At 47.0% G+C, this 12900-nt stretch overlaps 1 protein-coding gene across 8 annotated transcripts in view; it reads right to left on the bottom strand.

Moving 5' to 3' along the window:
* Positions 1 to 12900, bottom strand: part of RBFOX3 (RNA binding fox-1 homolog 3) — a 352384-nt gene that overhangs the window by 311976 nt on the left and 27508 nt on the right. For 2 of the 8 annotated variants that reach the window (XM_044981510.1, XM_044981514.1), the window contains exon 1: positions 12794 to 12843. The exons of 1 other annotated variant lie outside the window; for it this stretch is intronic. In XM_044981510.1, coding sequence (XP_044837445.1) covers positions 12794 to 12812 — 19 coding nt within the window. In that variant the 5' untranslated portion in view covers positions 12813 to 12843. Of the gene's footprint in view, positions 1 to 12793; positions 12846 to 12900 lie in introns of those variants that run through there. 5 more of the 8 variants (XM_044981511.1, XM_044981512.1, XM_044981518.1 and 2 more) reach the window with 5 other exon arrangements.

The following is a 12900-nucleotide window of genomic DNA, read 5'->3' as shown; positions in this document are numbered from 1 at the left end:
GAGAGGTATGTCAGCTCAATAGTAATTAGAGTGAACTGCAGCTTTTAAGCAGTCGAAGCTCATGTTACCACTGAGACACAAGAATGATCTAATCAGACACTGGGGTCAGATAACCCAAAAAACCCTTTAAGGAGATCATAACAATTTGTATCTGCTCTGAGATTAGGCTGCGGTACCTGCTTGCACCCTAAAGACAGACTTTGGGGGGTCCTGCCGGGTGACAAGTGGAGGGGTGCATGATGGAAGAGACAGATTACATTGCCGTTAGTGAGAGAGAGAAATGCAGAGCCAGCTACGGTGGCAAGAGGCAAGAAATTCACCAGGCAATAACGAGAACCAGTAACCTACTTACTTTCACACGGTGTTATCCAGAGGAGGAAGAATATTTCCAACTGCCCATCCATTACAGACACTGCATAACCCTCACCCTTCCCTCCTGGGCCACACATGCTCTACAGAGGTCATGATTAGCTTCCTAAGGAGGCAGGGGAGCTTTGATGAACTCCACCAGCCAACCTTGATGAGCTTCAAAGACATTTGGGGGAAAACCAGATGATATAGTCTCATTCTATGGCAAAGACAGCACTCTTTGCATTCCACAAGTATCTCAGGAGGATGTTAAACAGACCCTACTGATGTCAGACATTTTTAAATAGCAGGTCCAAATAACATGCTACAAGAATTTTAAAAGAGCTGGCTGAGGCACTTGCTGGACCATTAATGTTGATTTTCAATAAGTCTTGGAACACTGGGGAAGTTCCAGAAGACTGGAAGAAAGCGACTGTAGTATCCATTTTAAAATAGGGTAAACGGGATGACCCAGGAACAGGCCTGCCAGCCTGACATCGATCCCGTGCAAGATAATGGAATGGCTGATACAGGACTCGATTAATAGTGTCCCAGCCCACTAATACTGAAAAATTGCTGACTTTCTCCTTTTTACCATATAATTATAAAATAAATCAATTGGAATATAACTATTGTACTTACCTTTCAGTGTGTAGTACATAGAGTAGTATAAACAATTCATTCTCCAAATGAAATTTTAGTTTGTACTGACTTTGCTAGTGTTTTTTATGTAGCCTGTTGTAAAACTAGGCAAATATCTAGGTGAGTTGATGCACCCCCTGGAAGACCTGTGCATACCTCCAGGGGTGAGCATACCCCTGGTTGAGAGCCACGGTTTGCACCACTTCCTGATGAATGGGGGAGGAGGCCGGCACTGGGCAAAGCACTAGGATACTGGTTTGAGAAATGTCACATCCATTTTTGCCTACGGCTTTAGAGGCCCCGTTTGTGGTGCAGAAGGTTGCACCACAGGGAGCGCAAGACCCAAGTGAGAGCTGCTGGCCCCATGAGGCACCTCTGTCTCTGAGAGCGCAGGAGTGAACGAGCAAGCCCCAGCTCCGCGCAGTGCCGAGAGGCACCATCCAACGTCTGTAATGCTCGTTTTAGGGAAACCCCCTTCCCAGACTCAGCCTGCACTGCTTCGGCCAACAGGCCCTCGCTGGGAGATTAGAAACTGAATGGCAATGCTAAAGAAGAGGAGAACAATTTCCTGTCTGCCAAGCTCCCCATCCTCCCTTTCCCGGATGCTGCTCTGTCTCTCCCCTTCTCTTGCTCTCTCCCCTCACTCTCTCGCTCCTTTACTCTTATGCCTTTAATCTACTTTTTCCCCCCTCTCAGACTCAAGTAGGATGCCTGTTCAGTTGAGCTGGATGCTACAGATTAGATTGCATCTGTCTGGATATAAATAATTTACTGCTTGATGGTCAGAATGAATTTAATTAGTTCTTGTTCTCTGGATAGAATCAGCCCACCGCTGCTAAAGCATTTCGCTCCGAATTAGCCTGAAAGGGACTAACAAGGCAATGCTAATTTTACACACACAACATCCCGCACAGTCTCTGAAAATACAGACACACTGCACAATGAGCCGCCCAGCCCAGGGCAAGGCTCTGGGGGCCCAGGATGGGCCAGGGAGAATGGAACCTAGGACAGACCTGGGAGGAGGCTTGGGTGGAGACATCACAGCATGGCCGAGAAGGAAGGAGATTTGCACTGATTTAAAAAACATGTATTTTCTTCCCCATTTGCTTTAACCTCTAATCACAGCCACTGCGGGCAGCAGGCAGGGGTGGAGGGGCAGGGAGAGCCCCACGAGTGCTTTGATTCCTCCAGCAGGGAAAGCATTTCAGATGGCAGAGCTGCTCTCCGCAGAGAAGGGCTCTGCTGCATGCCAAGCCTCCATCTGCCTGGCAAAAAGGGAATCCCAGAATGGTTCTTAAGTCCCAGCAGGGCTGAGTCAGCAGCAGCCTCTCTCCACCTCCTCCTACCCCGTGTGCTAGGGGTCAAACCTAGCAATTTCGGGAAGGGTGCAGGTGAATGCCTGACATTCCCCTTTGAAAATACCCAAATTACAAGGGAGTCATGAAAACGAACAGTCCTGTCACCAGGAAAGGACAAGGGAGAGACAAGAACCTGACAGACGGGTTGGGGGGAAGGGGTTTCATAATCTCCAGGCCATCTTGTCAGGCCAGAATGGGAAGCATCCCCCACCCCCAAACACATCCTGGCCCTGTATCACCTGGGATGGCCTTTCAGGTGGGAGCACACTAGGGGTGGAGTCAGGGGAGGAATGGAGGCTGCACTGCAGCTGCCCTCATCCCCAGCCCGAATAAAAATTAAGGGAGCCAGTTCACAGCACTCCCAGTCTCCCAGCCCACATGGGCCATGCGCATCATGGCGTGATTTATCCCTTCCCCCTCCCCGCCGTCTGCCTGCCTCACCGACCCCCAAACCCAGGCCTGTTCAGCTGCAGGTACAGGAGGCACAGCCTGTCATTCGCCATAAGAGAGGCTACAAGGGATCAAAGAAATAGTGGAACAAAGGAAATAAATCCGGTGGCATCAGCTGTCTGTCCATCCATCTGTCAGAGGCGGGGAGGCATTCCCCGCCCTTCCCCCATGGTCCCAGGCCTTTGCTGTTTCTCCTGTAAATCTTAAAATAAAACTTCACAGGAGAGCGAGCAGGGCATCTTTTCACTTAACTCTTTGTGCCAGTGGCTTCCTTCTTCACTCACTGGGAACCTTCCCCGCTGCACAGCGCAGACAAGGCCCGGGGTCATGACCCGGGACAGAACAAAACGGTTTTGGGGTTAGATATCACAAGGTTACTGACAGGGGAACAGGGGAACCTAGGGACACGAAGAGATGGGCAAGACGTCTCAGTACCAATGTTGCTAGACAGACTTGCTTAAAGACAGATGTTCCTGCCCGCCACAGGGGCTAGATTCATTGGAACTACAACACTCCTAACATCCAAACCCTTCCACTTCTATATCACAATGCACAAAAAGCCACAACACTGCTTCGATAACCAAAAGACCCTTTACACGTCCGCTCATGTCACTTACGGGTCTTCCTCTCTTCAGGGAAGCAGGGCAGTTCTGGGACCATCTGGAGTCCTCAGTTCCTTGCCCCTTGAGGCCTGGTTTTACACCTCAGGATGACCTGAAACTCCTTCTGGTGATGTAGGAGAGGCCAAGGGTCCAAGCCAGTACTCTCAAAATCGTCAGCTGCCCCTTGACATCATTAACTGATAGTCAGGGGCGCTGGACTGGTTCCAGTCACATATAAGAGAGGGGCTGGATGGCAAAACTGGATCACTGGCTCTTCTGCTCCAAAGGCTCCCCTGCAGGTCCCTCAGGCTCCTATCCCATCACTCCTGCTGTTTACCCTGCCACAAGGGGAGAGCGAGTGGGGCTCTGGGGCGCACGGTGCCCTCGGCTTCCTGACGACATTCCTCTGTTCCTTGGGTTCAGACAGAACGGCTAGCTCCAAGTTCGGAGGCGGACTGGAAGAAAAGCTTGCTTGCTGAAACTCAACCACGGCCAGAGCTGGGTTATGGGAATAGGCTGGGTAGCGGGGAGCAACTGGAGAAGATAGTGGAGCTGACAGCTGCTCCTCCATGTCAGGTGTTCCCCACGGGAACCCCAGTCTTCCAGGATCTCCAGCGAGCAGCAGCAGGCAAGAGCGCTTCTTCCATCTATCCAGCAAGATGACTCTGGCCATTCCCATCAGGCATGGGCTGTGCCAGAGAAACCCGCAGCTTTTGCACGACCAAACTAGCTTACTGCAACCCTCTCCATTCTTGGTGCTATATTTAAAGATCACTCAATGTTACCCAGTACAAGAAGCAGCTCCCCTCTTACCGAATACAACAAAGCTCCAATCAGCTACAGCAAAGCCGACGTCCCAACACTGCACAATGAGCTGCGTTTTCAACATCGTGCAGGAGCCGTGAAGCAAGCATTGCTTTCTAGCCACACTAATCCCCAGGCCCGGGAACGGAAGTGGACTCACCTTGGATGCAAAGGGGGGGAGCCAATTTGTAATCAGAGGCAAGCTTTAGAATAAAACAACCCTGCCAAGTACTGATGGGACTTTAACACCCATCCGTAAAAATCTTTAATTGGGCGAGAAGCCCCTGTTGCCTTCCCCTTGGTAAAGGGCACACATACCCCGTGTTCGTTTAAACCAGGAACGGCCCTTGGGAGAGAATGTAAGGAGAGTCAGTACCGGGACATCTACTCTTTGTAAAGCATCACCAAATGCAGCAGCCATGGCCAAGCCAAAGTAGCTGAGATGCAGGACAAATGTCAGGTTAAAGTGGGTCTTTCACAGAGCAAACAAGTTAGAGTCAGAAAAAAAAGCCTTACTTTGTACCAGAGGAGACCTCTGCCTCCAGATAGTTGGGGGGCAGCCAGCTTCAGCAGTGTTATTGGCAGGGCCCTACCAAATTCATGGCCATGAAAAACATGTCACAGACCCTGAAATCTGGTCTCCCCTGTGAAAACTGGTCTTTTGGGTGCTTTTACTCTGTTCTATACAGATTTCACGGGGCAGACCAGCGCTTCTCAAATTGGGGGTCCTGACCCAAAAGGGAGTTGCAGGGCAGTCGCAAGGTTATTTTAGGGGTGTCGCGGTATTGCCACCCTTACTTCTGTGCTGCCTTCAGAGCTGGGTGGCCGGAGAGCAGCGGCTGTTGGCCAGGTGCCCTGCTCTGAAGGCAGCACCCCACCAACAGCAGTGCAGAAGGATAGCAGTACCGAAACCTCCTCTACAATAACCTTGCGACCCCCTCCCCCAGCTCCTTTCTGGGTCAGGATCCCTACAATTACAACACCGTGAAATCTCAGATTTAAACAGCTGAAGTCATGAAATTCATGATTTTTTAAATCTTATGACCGTGAAATTGACCAAAATGGCCCATGAATTTGGTAGGGCCGTAGTTATTGAGCATGCTCAGTCTGTGTGAGCATGCTCCGTACAAGCCAAGCAGCAAATCGGTGTGGAGGAGGCACGTGACCCCGCATGCCCCACCACACATCACCTTTGCTTTGTACCCTCAAGAGATGGCAGCAATTTGTTTTTCCACTGCCTGTAATTGTTCCTCATAGACTCACAGAGAAGAACTAAGGATGCAGGACAGGCCACCTCTACCCAGTTAAACCTACTTGCGCCTCAGTTCTGTGCCCAAGAGAGCTACTCAGTAGAGTTAAACTAACGTTGCCTGACTGTGGAAAGATCAATTGTGGGGACTCCAACCCCAGACACGACCAGGTGATCCACCCTGTGGCAATGAGCCATCCCTGCAGGGTAGAGCGCTTAGGCCCTCCATCGCCTGGGGATATGTTGGCGGGGTGGATTGATTTAATCAAAGTGACTTATATCACGGATTTTAATCAGGATTTAAATCACCAAGAAGAAAACCTTGATTTGATTAATTGATTTTAATCTGGTTTTGTATTTGTTCTTTTTTAGTTATCTTTCTAAAGAATCATTATATCAACCAATGAAAATGAACCACTCAGACATGTCAATTCCAATTAAATATAAGCTTTTGCACTTAGTATGGTACTCCTTTGTGCTAACCAGGATATGCTACAGCTATACACATTTATTTACGCAATTATATAGCTTAGCATACATTGAATGAAGCTCTTAATTCACCATTTTCTGTATAAAAAAATGTTGCATTTCTTATTTACTGGATTGTGATTGTTTTACTCATGATTTCTGTCAAGCTGCATTTGGATAGAAACTGGAATTTAGTTAAAAATGCATAAAAACAACATTTTAAAGGGTATTTTTATTAGTTAAATAATGCGATCTTAAACGTGGATATATAAAAAAAGGTTATCAAAACATGTTCTCAATTTAAAACGGATTAATTAAATAAAGGAGGTATGAGCTGTAGTTAGTGAACTGACTGTTACTGTTGCCTGAGGCCAGATTTTTCAAAGGCATTTATGCACCCAAAGATGCAAATGAGATAGGTGCTTGGGGGGGGGGGGGTGTTTCAAAAGTACCTGAACATTAAAGGTGACTAACTCCCATGAGTTAGGGACCTAATCTACTTAGATGCTTTTGAAAATCCCCATAGACACCTATCTCCATCTTTAGGCATCTCTGAAAATCTGGTCCTATGTTCTTCAGGTTTCCAGAATTAGTAAGTCTCATCCTCTCCCACCTGGTTTTAATTCATAGACTGGAAGAGGAAAACAAGTTTTCTTGCTTTTTCAACTCCCAGCCAGTTTCTCAACTTTGAATGAAATCATCCAAATGGGAAAAAAATTCTTTCTGCACTTGCTAGTTATACTGAAACCAAAAGTAATTAAGGCAAAAGCTTTTCTACACAACAGACACTAAACATTACTTACATGTGGAAAAATGTAAATACCAGCATTATCTCTATTTTAAAGATGACAAAATATTTTACTTAATGTAGTATGACATCGTACCATGTTTATAAAGCCTGCACTGACCTCAAAAGTTAAATGTTTTCCCCATGATTCTTTATATAATTTAAAGGATGCTACTTTTGTATTTATTAAAATTAGCAGAGGGCTCATTGATGCCATGTGTTTTTTAAATTTCATTTTAGTAGATTATAGTAAGTTTAGGCCTTAACATAAATTTGAAATTAAGACAAACCTAACTTCAAACAGGTTTGGTTTTTTAAAAAAAAAGGTATTTAATTTAAATTAAAATATCTGATCTTTCTAAAATTTAAATCCGCTTTTAGCCACCTTGTATATTGGTGATTTAAGTTCGGTCCAGGCACTCCCTTCGCACGGCAGGCCTGGGACAGCCTGCAGGTTTGAGCCTACCCTGCCTCTGGGCCTGGGCATCACACCTGCTCACTCACCCAGCACACAGATTTAGGAGTCTCTAAGGTGCCACAAGTATCCCTGTTCTTTTTACAGATTTAGGAGCTGCTCTTCCACTGACATGATGGATGACAGGGAGAAGGTCGGAAAGCAACTGCAAAGTCCTTTCCGTCTTTGTAATGTATCTCATCATGTTTTCCCTTCTCTTTATAATTAGAGGCTGTTTCTTCTCTAAGGACTGTGTCTCATTGACCGTAATGCTTTACTGATCCTGTCTCCCTCTTCTGACCTACCCTGTCTCCGCCACGATTTATGCTGCACATTAGTAATCGGCCAAGGCCTTTTCTCATGCCGATAGTGCAAGAAGACACTCCATGGAAGCCTGTAAGCTCTGCTGCTGCAGCTGTTTTGAAAGTCCCAAGTGTTCTGGAGCTGCTGCCTGGCACTGCTTTCATGGCTTTAGTGGAGGCAGAGGCAGAAGCAAAGCCCGTCTCATTAACACGAACCATTCAAATTCACCAACCAATAAGCCAAAGAATGCCACCGACAAAGACTCAGCTCAAAGTCAGCAGGTCAGCGCCATGGAGCCTGGCAAGGCCTTTCAGGCAGGAGGATCCCTGGCAAGTTTAAACCTTGTGTTAAAGGGATTGCTTCCGAGGCTGCCTTGACTATCAGCATGCAGACGTCACAACAATGATCTCTCCGGGTCCCTGCAACCTGTGTTCAGCGTGAGCAGAGAAAACCAACGGCACTGATTATTCCCAGAGCAATAAACAGCTCCACTGGTGAACAGGACAAGATGCCACCCAGGTGGAGAGAGTGAAATCCCAGAGAGATTTTCCTTCTGTCGCACTTTGCTCACCTACCTGATCCTGCAGAATTCACTTGGCTAATTAACCACATGTACTCTCCCTTGTACACCTCCAAGCACAGCTCAGATGGACCTCGGAGTATTGGTTGATCACAGGATGACTATGAGCCGCCAATGTGATATGGCCATTAAAAAAGCTAATGTAGTTTTAGGATGCATCAGGCGAGGTATTTCCAGCAAAGATAAGGAGGTGTTAGTACCATTATACAAGGCACTGGTGAGACCTCATCTGGAATACTGTGTGCAGTTCTGGTCTCCCCTGTTTAAGAAGGATGAATTCAAACTGGAACAGGTTCAGAGACAGGCTACTAGGATGATCCGAGGAATGGAAAACCTGTCTTATGAAAGGAGACTCAAAGAGCTTGGCTTGTTTAGCCTAACCTAACCAAAAGAAGGCTGAGGGGGGATAGGATTGCTCTTTATAAATATATCAGAGGATTAATATTAGGGAGGGAGAGGAATTATTTAAGCTTAGTACCAATGTGGACACAAGAACAAATGGGTACAAACTGGACACTAGGAAGTTTAGACTTGAAATTAGACGATGGTTTCTAACCATTAGAGGAGTGAAGTTCTGGAACAGCCTCCCAAGGGGAGTAGTGGGGGCAAAAGACATATCTGGCTTTAAGACTAAGCTTGATAAGTTTATGGAGGGGATGGTATGATGGGATAGCCTAATTTTAGCAATTAATTTGGCAACTGATCTTTGATTATCAGCAGGTAAGTATGCCCAGTGGTCTGTGATGGGATGTTAGATGGGGTGGGATCTGAGTTACTACAGGGAATTCTTTCCTGGGTGCTGGTTGGTGAGTCTTGCCCACATGCTCAGGGTTTAACTGATCGCCATATTTGGGGTTGGGAAGGAATTTTCCTCCAGGGCAGGTTGGCAGAGGCCCCTGAGGTTTTTCGCCTTCCTCTGCAGCATGGGGCCCGGGTCACTTGCTGGAGGATTCTCTGCAGCTTGAGGTCTTCAAACCACAATTTGTGGACTTCAATAACTCAGACATAGGTTAGGGGTTTGTTACAGGAGTGGGTGGGTGAGATTCTGTGGCCTGCATTGTGCAGGAGGTCAGACTAGATGATCATAATGGTCCCTTCTGACCTTAAAGTCTGAGTCTAGGGGCAGGAAGAGGTGGGGTGGGGGTAAGGCCTGGGGCTGAGCAGGAGAGTTGAGGATCCACGAAAAAATTTAAATCAAAATGGGGGTCCTCAGGTTGCTAGAGTTTGAGAACTGCTGCCTTAGGCAATCCCAGCTCCACAGCCGCAGCACCACTGCCAAGACACTAACTCAGGGAGCTGGAACCATTTGTATAGTGCTGCTGCTGAAGGCGGGTATTTGGGTTGTTACTACTCCAAGCCAGGGGGTGAGGCAGCCCTCCCAGCACCTCTGCTTCCAGTGCCTGTGTACTAACTCCCCTGCACAGTGACCTAACAGGCTAACTTTTCCTACTCGGTTCCTAGGCAGAAGACCCCAGTTCTAAAGCCTAACCCAGCATTTCACTTGTAAACCACCATCACCAACAGCAAACTGGCAAATGGCAACAGGCTGGTGTCAAGATCCTGTAGGCAAAAATTCTGTGACTCTCTCTCTCCAAGATCTTTCCTTGCAGTGGCAAAGCCAAGAGCAGGTTATGAACTTCCTCCCCTCCTGAAGCACAGCCAATGTGGGAACCTAGACAGACAGCAGCCATCAGAACGGCCACACTGGGTCAGATCAAAGGTCCATCCAGCCCAGTGTCCTGTCTGCCGACAGTGGCCAATGCCAAGCGCCCCAGAGGGAATGAACAGAACAGGGAATCACCAAGTGATCCATCCCGTCGCCCATTCCCAGCTTCTGGCAAACAGAGGCTCGGGACACCATCCCTGCCCATCCTGGCTAATAGCCACTGATGGACCTGCCCTCCATGAACTTATCTAATTCTTTTTTTAACCCTGTCATAGTCTTGGCCTTCACAACATCCTCTGGCAATGAGTTCCACAGGTTGACTGTGTGTTGTGTGAAGAAATACTTCCTTTTGTTTGTTTTAAATCAGCTGCCTGTTAATTTCATTTGGTGACCTCTAGTTTTTGTGTTATGAGAAGGAGTAAATAACACTTCCTTATTCACTTTCTCCACACCCATCATGATTTTATAGACCTCTGTCATATCCGGGGCGGCTCCAGGCACCAGCACCCCAAGCGTGTGCCTGGGGCAGCAAGCCGCGGGGGCGCCCTGCCGGTTGCTGTGAGGGGGGCAGGCAGGCTGCCTTCAGGGGCATGCCTGCAGGAGGTCCACTGGTCCTGCGGTTTCGGCGACAATTTGGCGGAGGGTATGCCGAAGCCGCAGAACCAGAGGACCTCCCGCAGACATGCCCCCGAAGGCATCCTGCCTGCCATGCTTGGGGTGGCAAAATACGTAGAGCCGCCCCTGATCATATCCCCCCCTTAGTCGTCTCTTTTCCAACCTGAAAAGTCCAAGTCTTATTAATCTCTTCTCATACGGCAGCCATTCCATACCTCTAATCATTTTTGTTGCCATTTTCTGATCTCCAGTTCCAATATATCTATTTTGAGAGGGGGCGACCACATCTGCATGCAATATTCAAGATGTGGACGTACCATGGATTTATATAGAGGCAATAAGATATTTTCTGTCTTATTATCTAACCCTTTCCTAATGTTTCCCAACATTGTTAACTTTTTTGACTACCGCTCCACATTGAGTGGATGTTTCCAGAGAACTATCCACAATGACGCCAAGATCTCTCTCTTGAGTGGTAACAGCTAATTTATACCCCATAATTTTAGATGTATAGTTGTGATTATGTTTTCCAATGCGCGTTACTTTGCATTTATCAGCATTGAATTTCATCTGCCATTTTGTTGCCCAGTCACCCAGTTTTGAGAGATCACTTTGTAGCTCCTCGCAGTCTGCTTTGGACTTAACTATCTTGAGTAGTTTTGTATCATCTGCCAATTTTGCCACTTCGCTGTTTACCCTTTTTTCCAGATTATTTATGAATATGTACAGATCCCTGGGGACACCACTATTTACCTCTCTCCATTCTGAAAACTGACCATTTATTTCTACCCTTTGTTTCCTATCTGTTAACCAGTCACTGATCCGTGAGAGGACTTTCCCTCTTATCTGTTTACCTTGCTTAAGAGCCTTTGGTGAGGTGTCAAAGGCTTTCTGAAAATCTAAGTACACTATAGCCACTGGATCCCTCTTGTCCACATGCTTGTTGACCCCCTCAAAGAATTCTAGTAGATTGGTGAGGCATGATTTCCCTTTATAAAAAACACACTGACTCTTCCCCAACAAATTATGTTAATCTATGTGACTGACAATTGTGTTCTTTACTATAGTTTCAACCACTTTGCCCGATACTGAAGTCAGGCTCACCGGCCTGTAATTGTCGGGATCACCTCTGGAGCCCTTTTTAAAAATTGACATCACATTAGCTATTCTCCAGTCATTTGGTGCAGAAGCTAATTTAAATGATAGGTTACAAACCACAGTTAGTAGTTATAATAATATAATATATGGAGATATACCTATCTCATAGAACTGGAAGGGACCCCGAAAGGTCATCAAGTCCAGCCCCTGCCTTCACGAGCAGGACCAAGTACTGATTTTGCCCCAGATCCCTAAGTGGCCCCCTCAAGGACTGAACTCACAACCCTGAGTTTAGCAGGCCAATGCGCAAACCACTGAGCTATCATCGCACAGAGTCACCCATAAAACACATAGTGATGCAGGAGACATTGGAAATGGAGCCTCAAGCCACTGATCCAGCTCCTAGACTCTCAGCCATCTCAGGCAGGACATTTCTCTCCAGTAGTTTTTCTAATACTTTATTTATTCCAGTGGTTTTCAATCTGTGCTCCACAGTCCCCTGGGAGCCAAAGACGATGTCTAAGACTTCCAAAGGGGTCCGCACCTCCATTTGAAATTTTGTAGGGGCAGCAAATGAAAAAAGGTTGAAAACCACTGGCCTATTTTATTAAATGACTGCCACATTCAAACAATAAGTCCTTGCACCAGCATGACCTTCATTTCTGTCTATGCAGGAAAGTTAACACTGGTTGATGAAGAGGAAGCTATAGACCAGTGTGTGACTCGGGCAGAAGGGCAGTGGCCACATGCTCAGAAAAAGTGACTACGTGAAATATGGAAGAGGAGGGTGGGGCAAGCAGCATATGAAATGGTGCTAGCAAGAAAGGCACTGAGACTGGGAGAAGAAACTTAAAGGACTGAAGCTGTACTTCGTGGAATTATTTGGTGCCAGAAAGAGCCAAATTCCGAGTCCCAAATATTTCCCCCAATTATCCTTAGTGCTGAGATTTCGACTGGGCTACAGTCAGAGTTTTACCAGGCAAATGATGTTCCTAATCAATATTTAGCCACTTCAAAATGTTACACAACTACTCTGATGGCCACTGCTGGTGCTCTGCCACAGTGTTAGACAGGAGCTGCGACAGCCCAGGGTCCATATCAGCGCTCCAGAAACACAGGGAACCTCCTGGGGCACTAGAAATACCAGCTGGGATTCAACAAGCAAAAGATCAGGAATTTAAATTCATTTATCCCTTCTCCCCGCCCCCCAATGGGAAAGCTGAAACGTACCCACTACTGTCAAACTGTCCTGGCACCTCAGCTTGCCCTTTCCCCTGGCCACCCAGCACTCTGAGCAGACAGGATACCTGGGCCTACAAGAAGGAAAAGTCCCTGCTGTCTGCATATTTTTGTCCCTTCTCTTATTTACATGTAAGCAGGGCTGACATCTACTCTTCATCAGCCAGGGCTCCTCAGAAGCCATGCATCTCACGCAGGACAGCACCATCAATATTGCATAGGAGGTGTTTCTAATCT

This window comes from Mauremys mutica, chromosome 12, assembly GCF_020497125.1.
Source record: "Mauremys mutica isolate MM-2020 ecotype Southern chromosome 12, ASM2049712v1, whole genome shotgun sequence".
NCBI lineage: Eukaryota > Metazoa > Chordata > Testudines > Geoemydidae > Mauremys > Mauremys mutica.
This window is presented reverse-complemented; position numbering and strand designations above follow the sequence as displayed.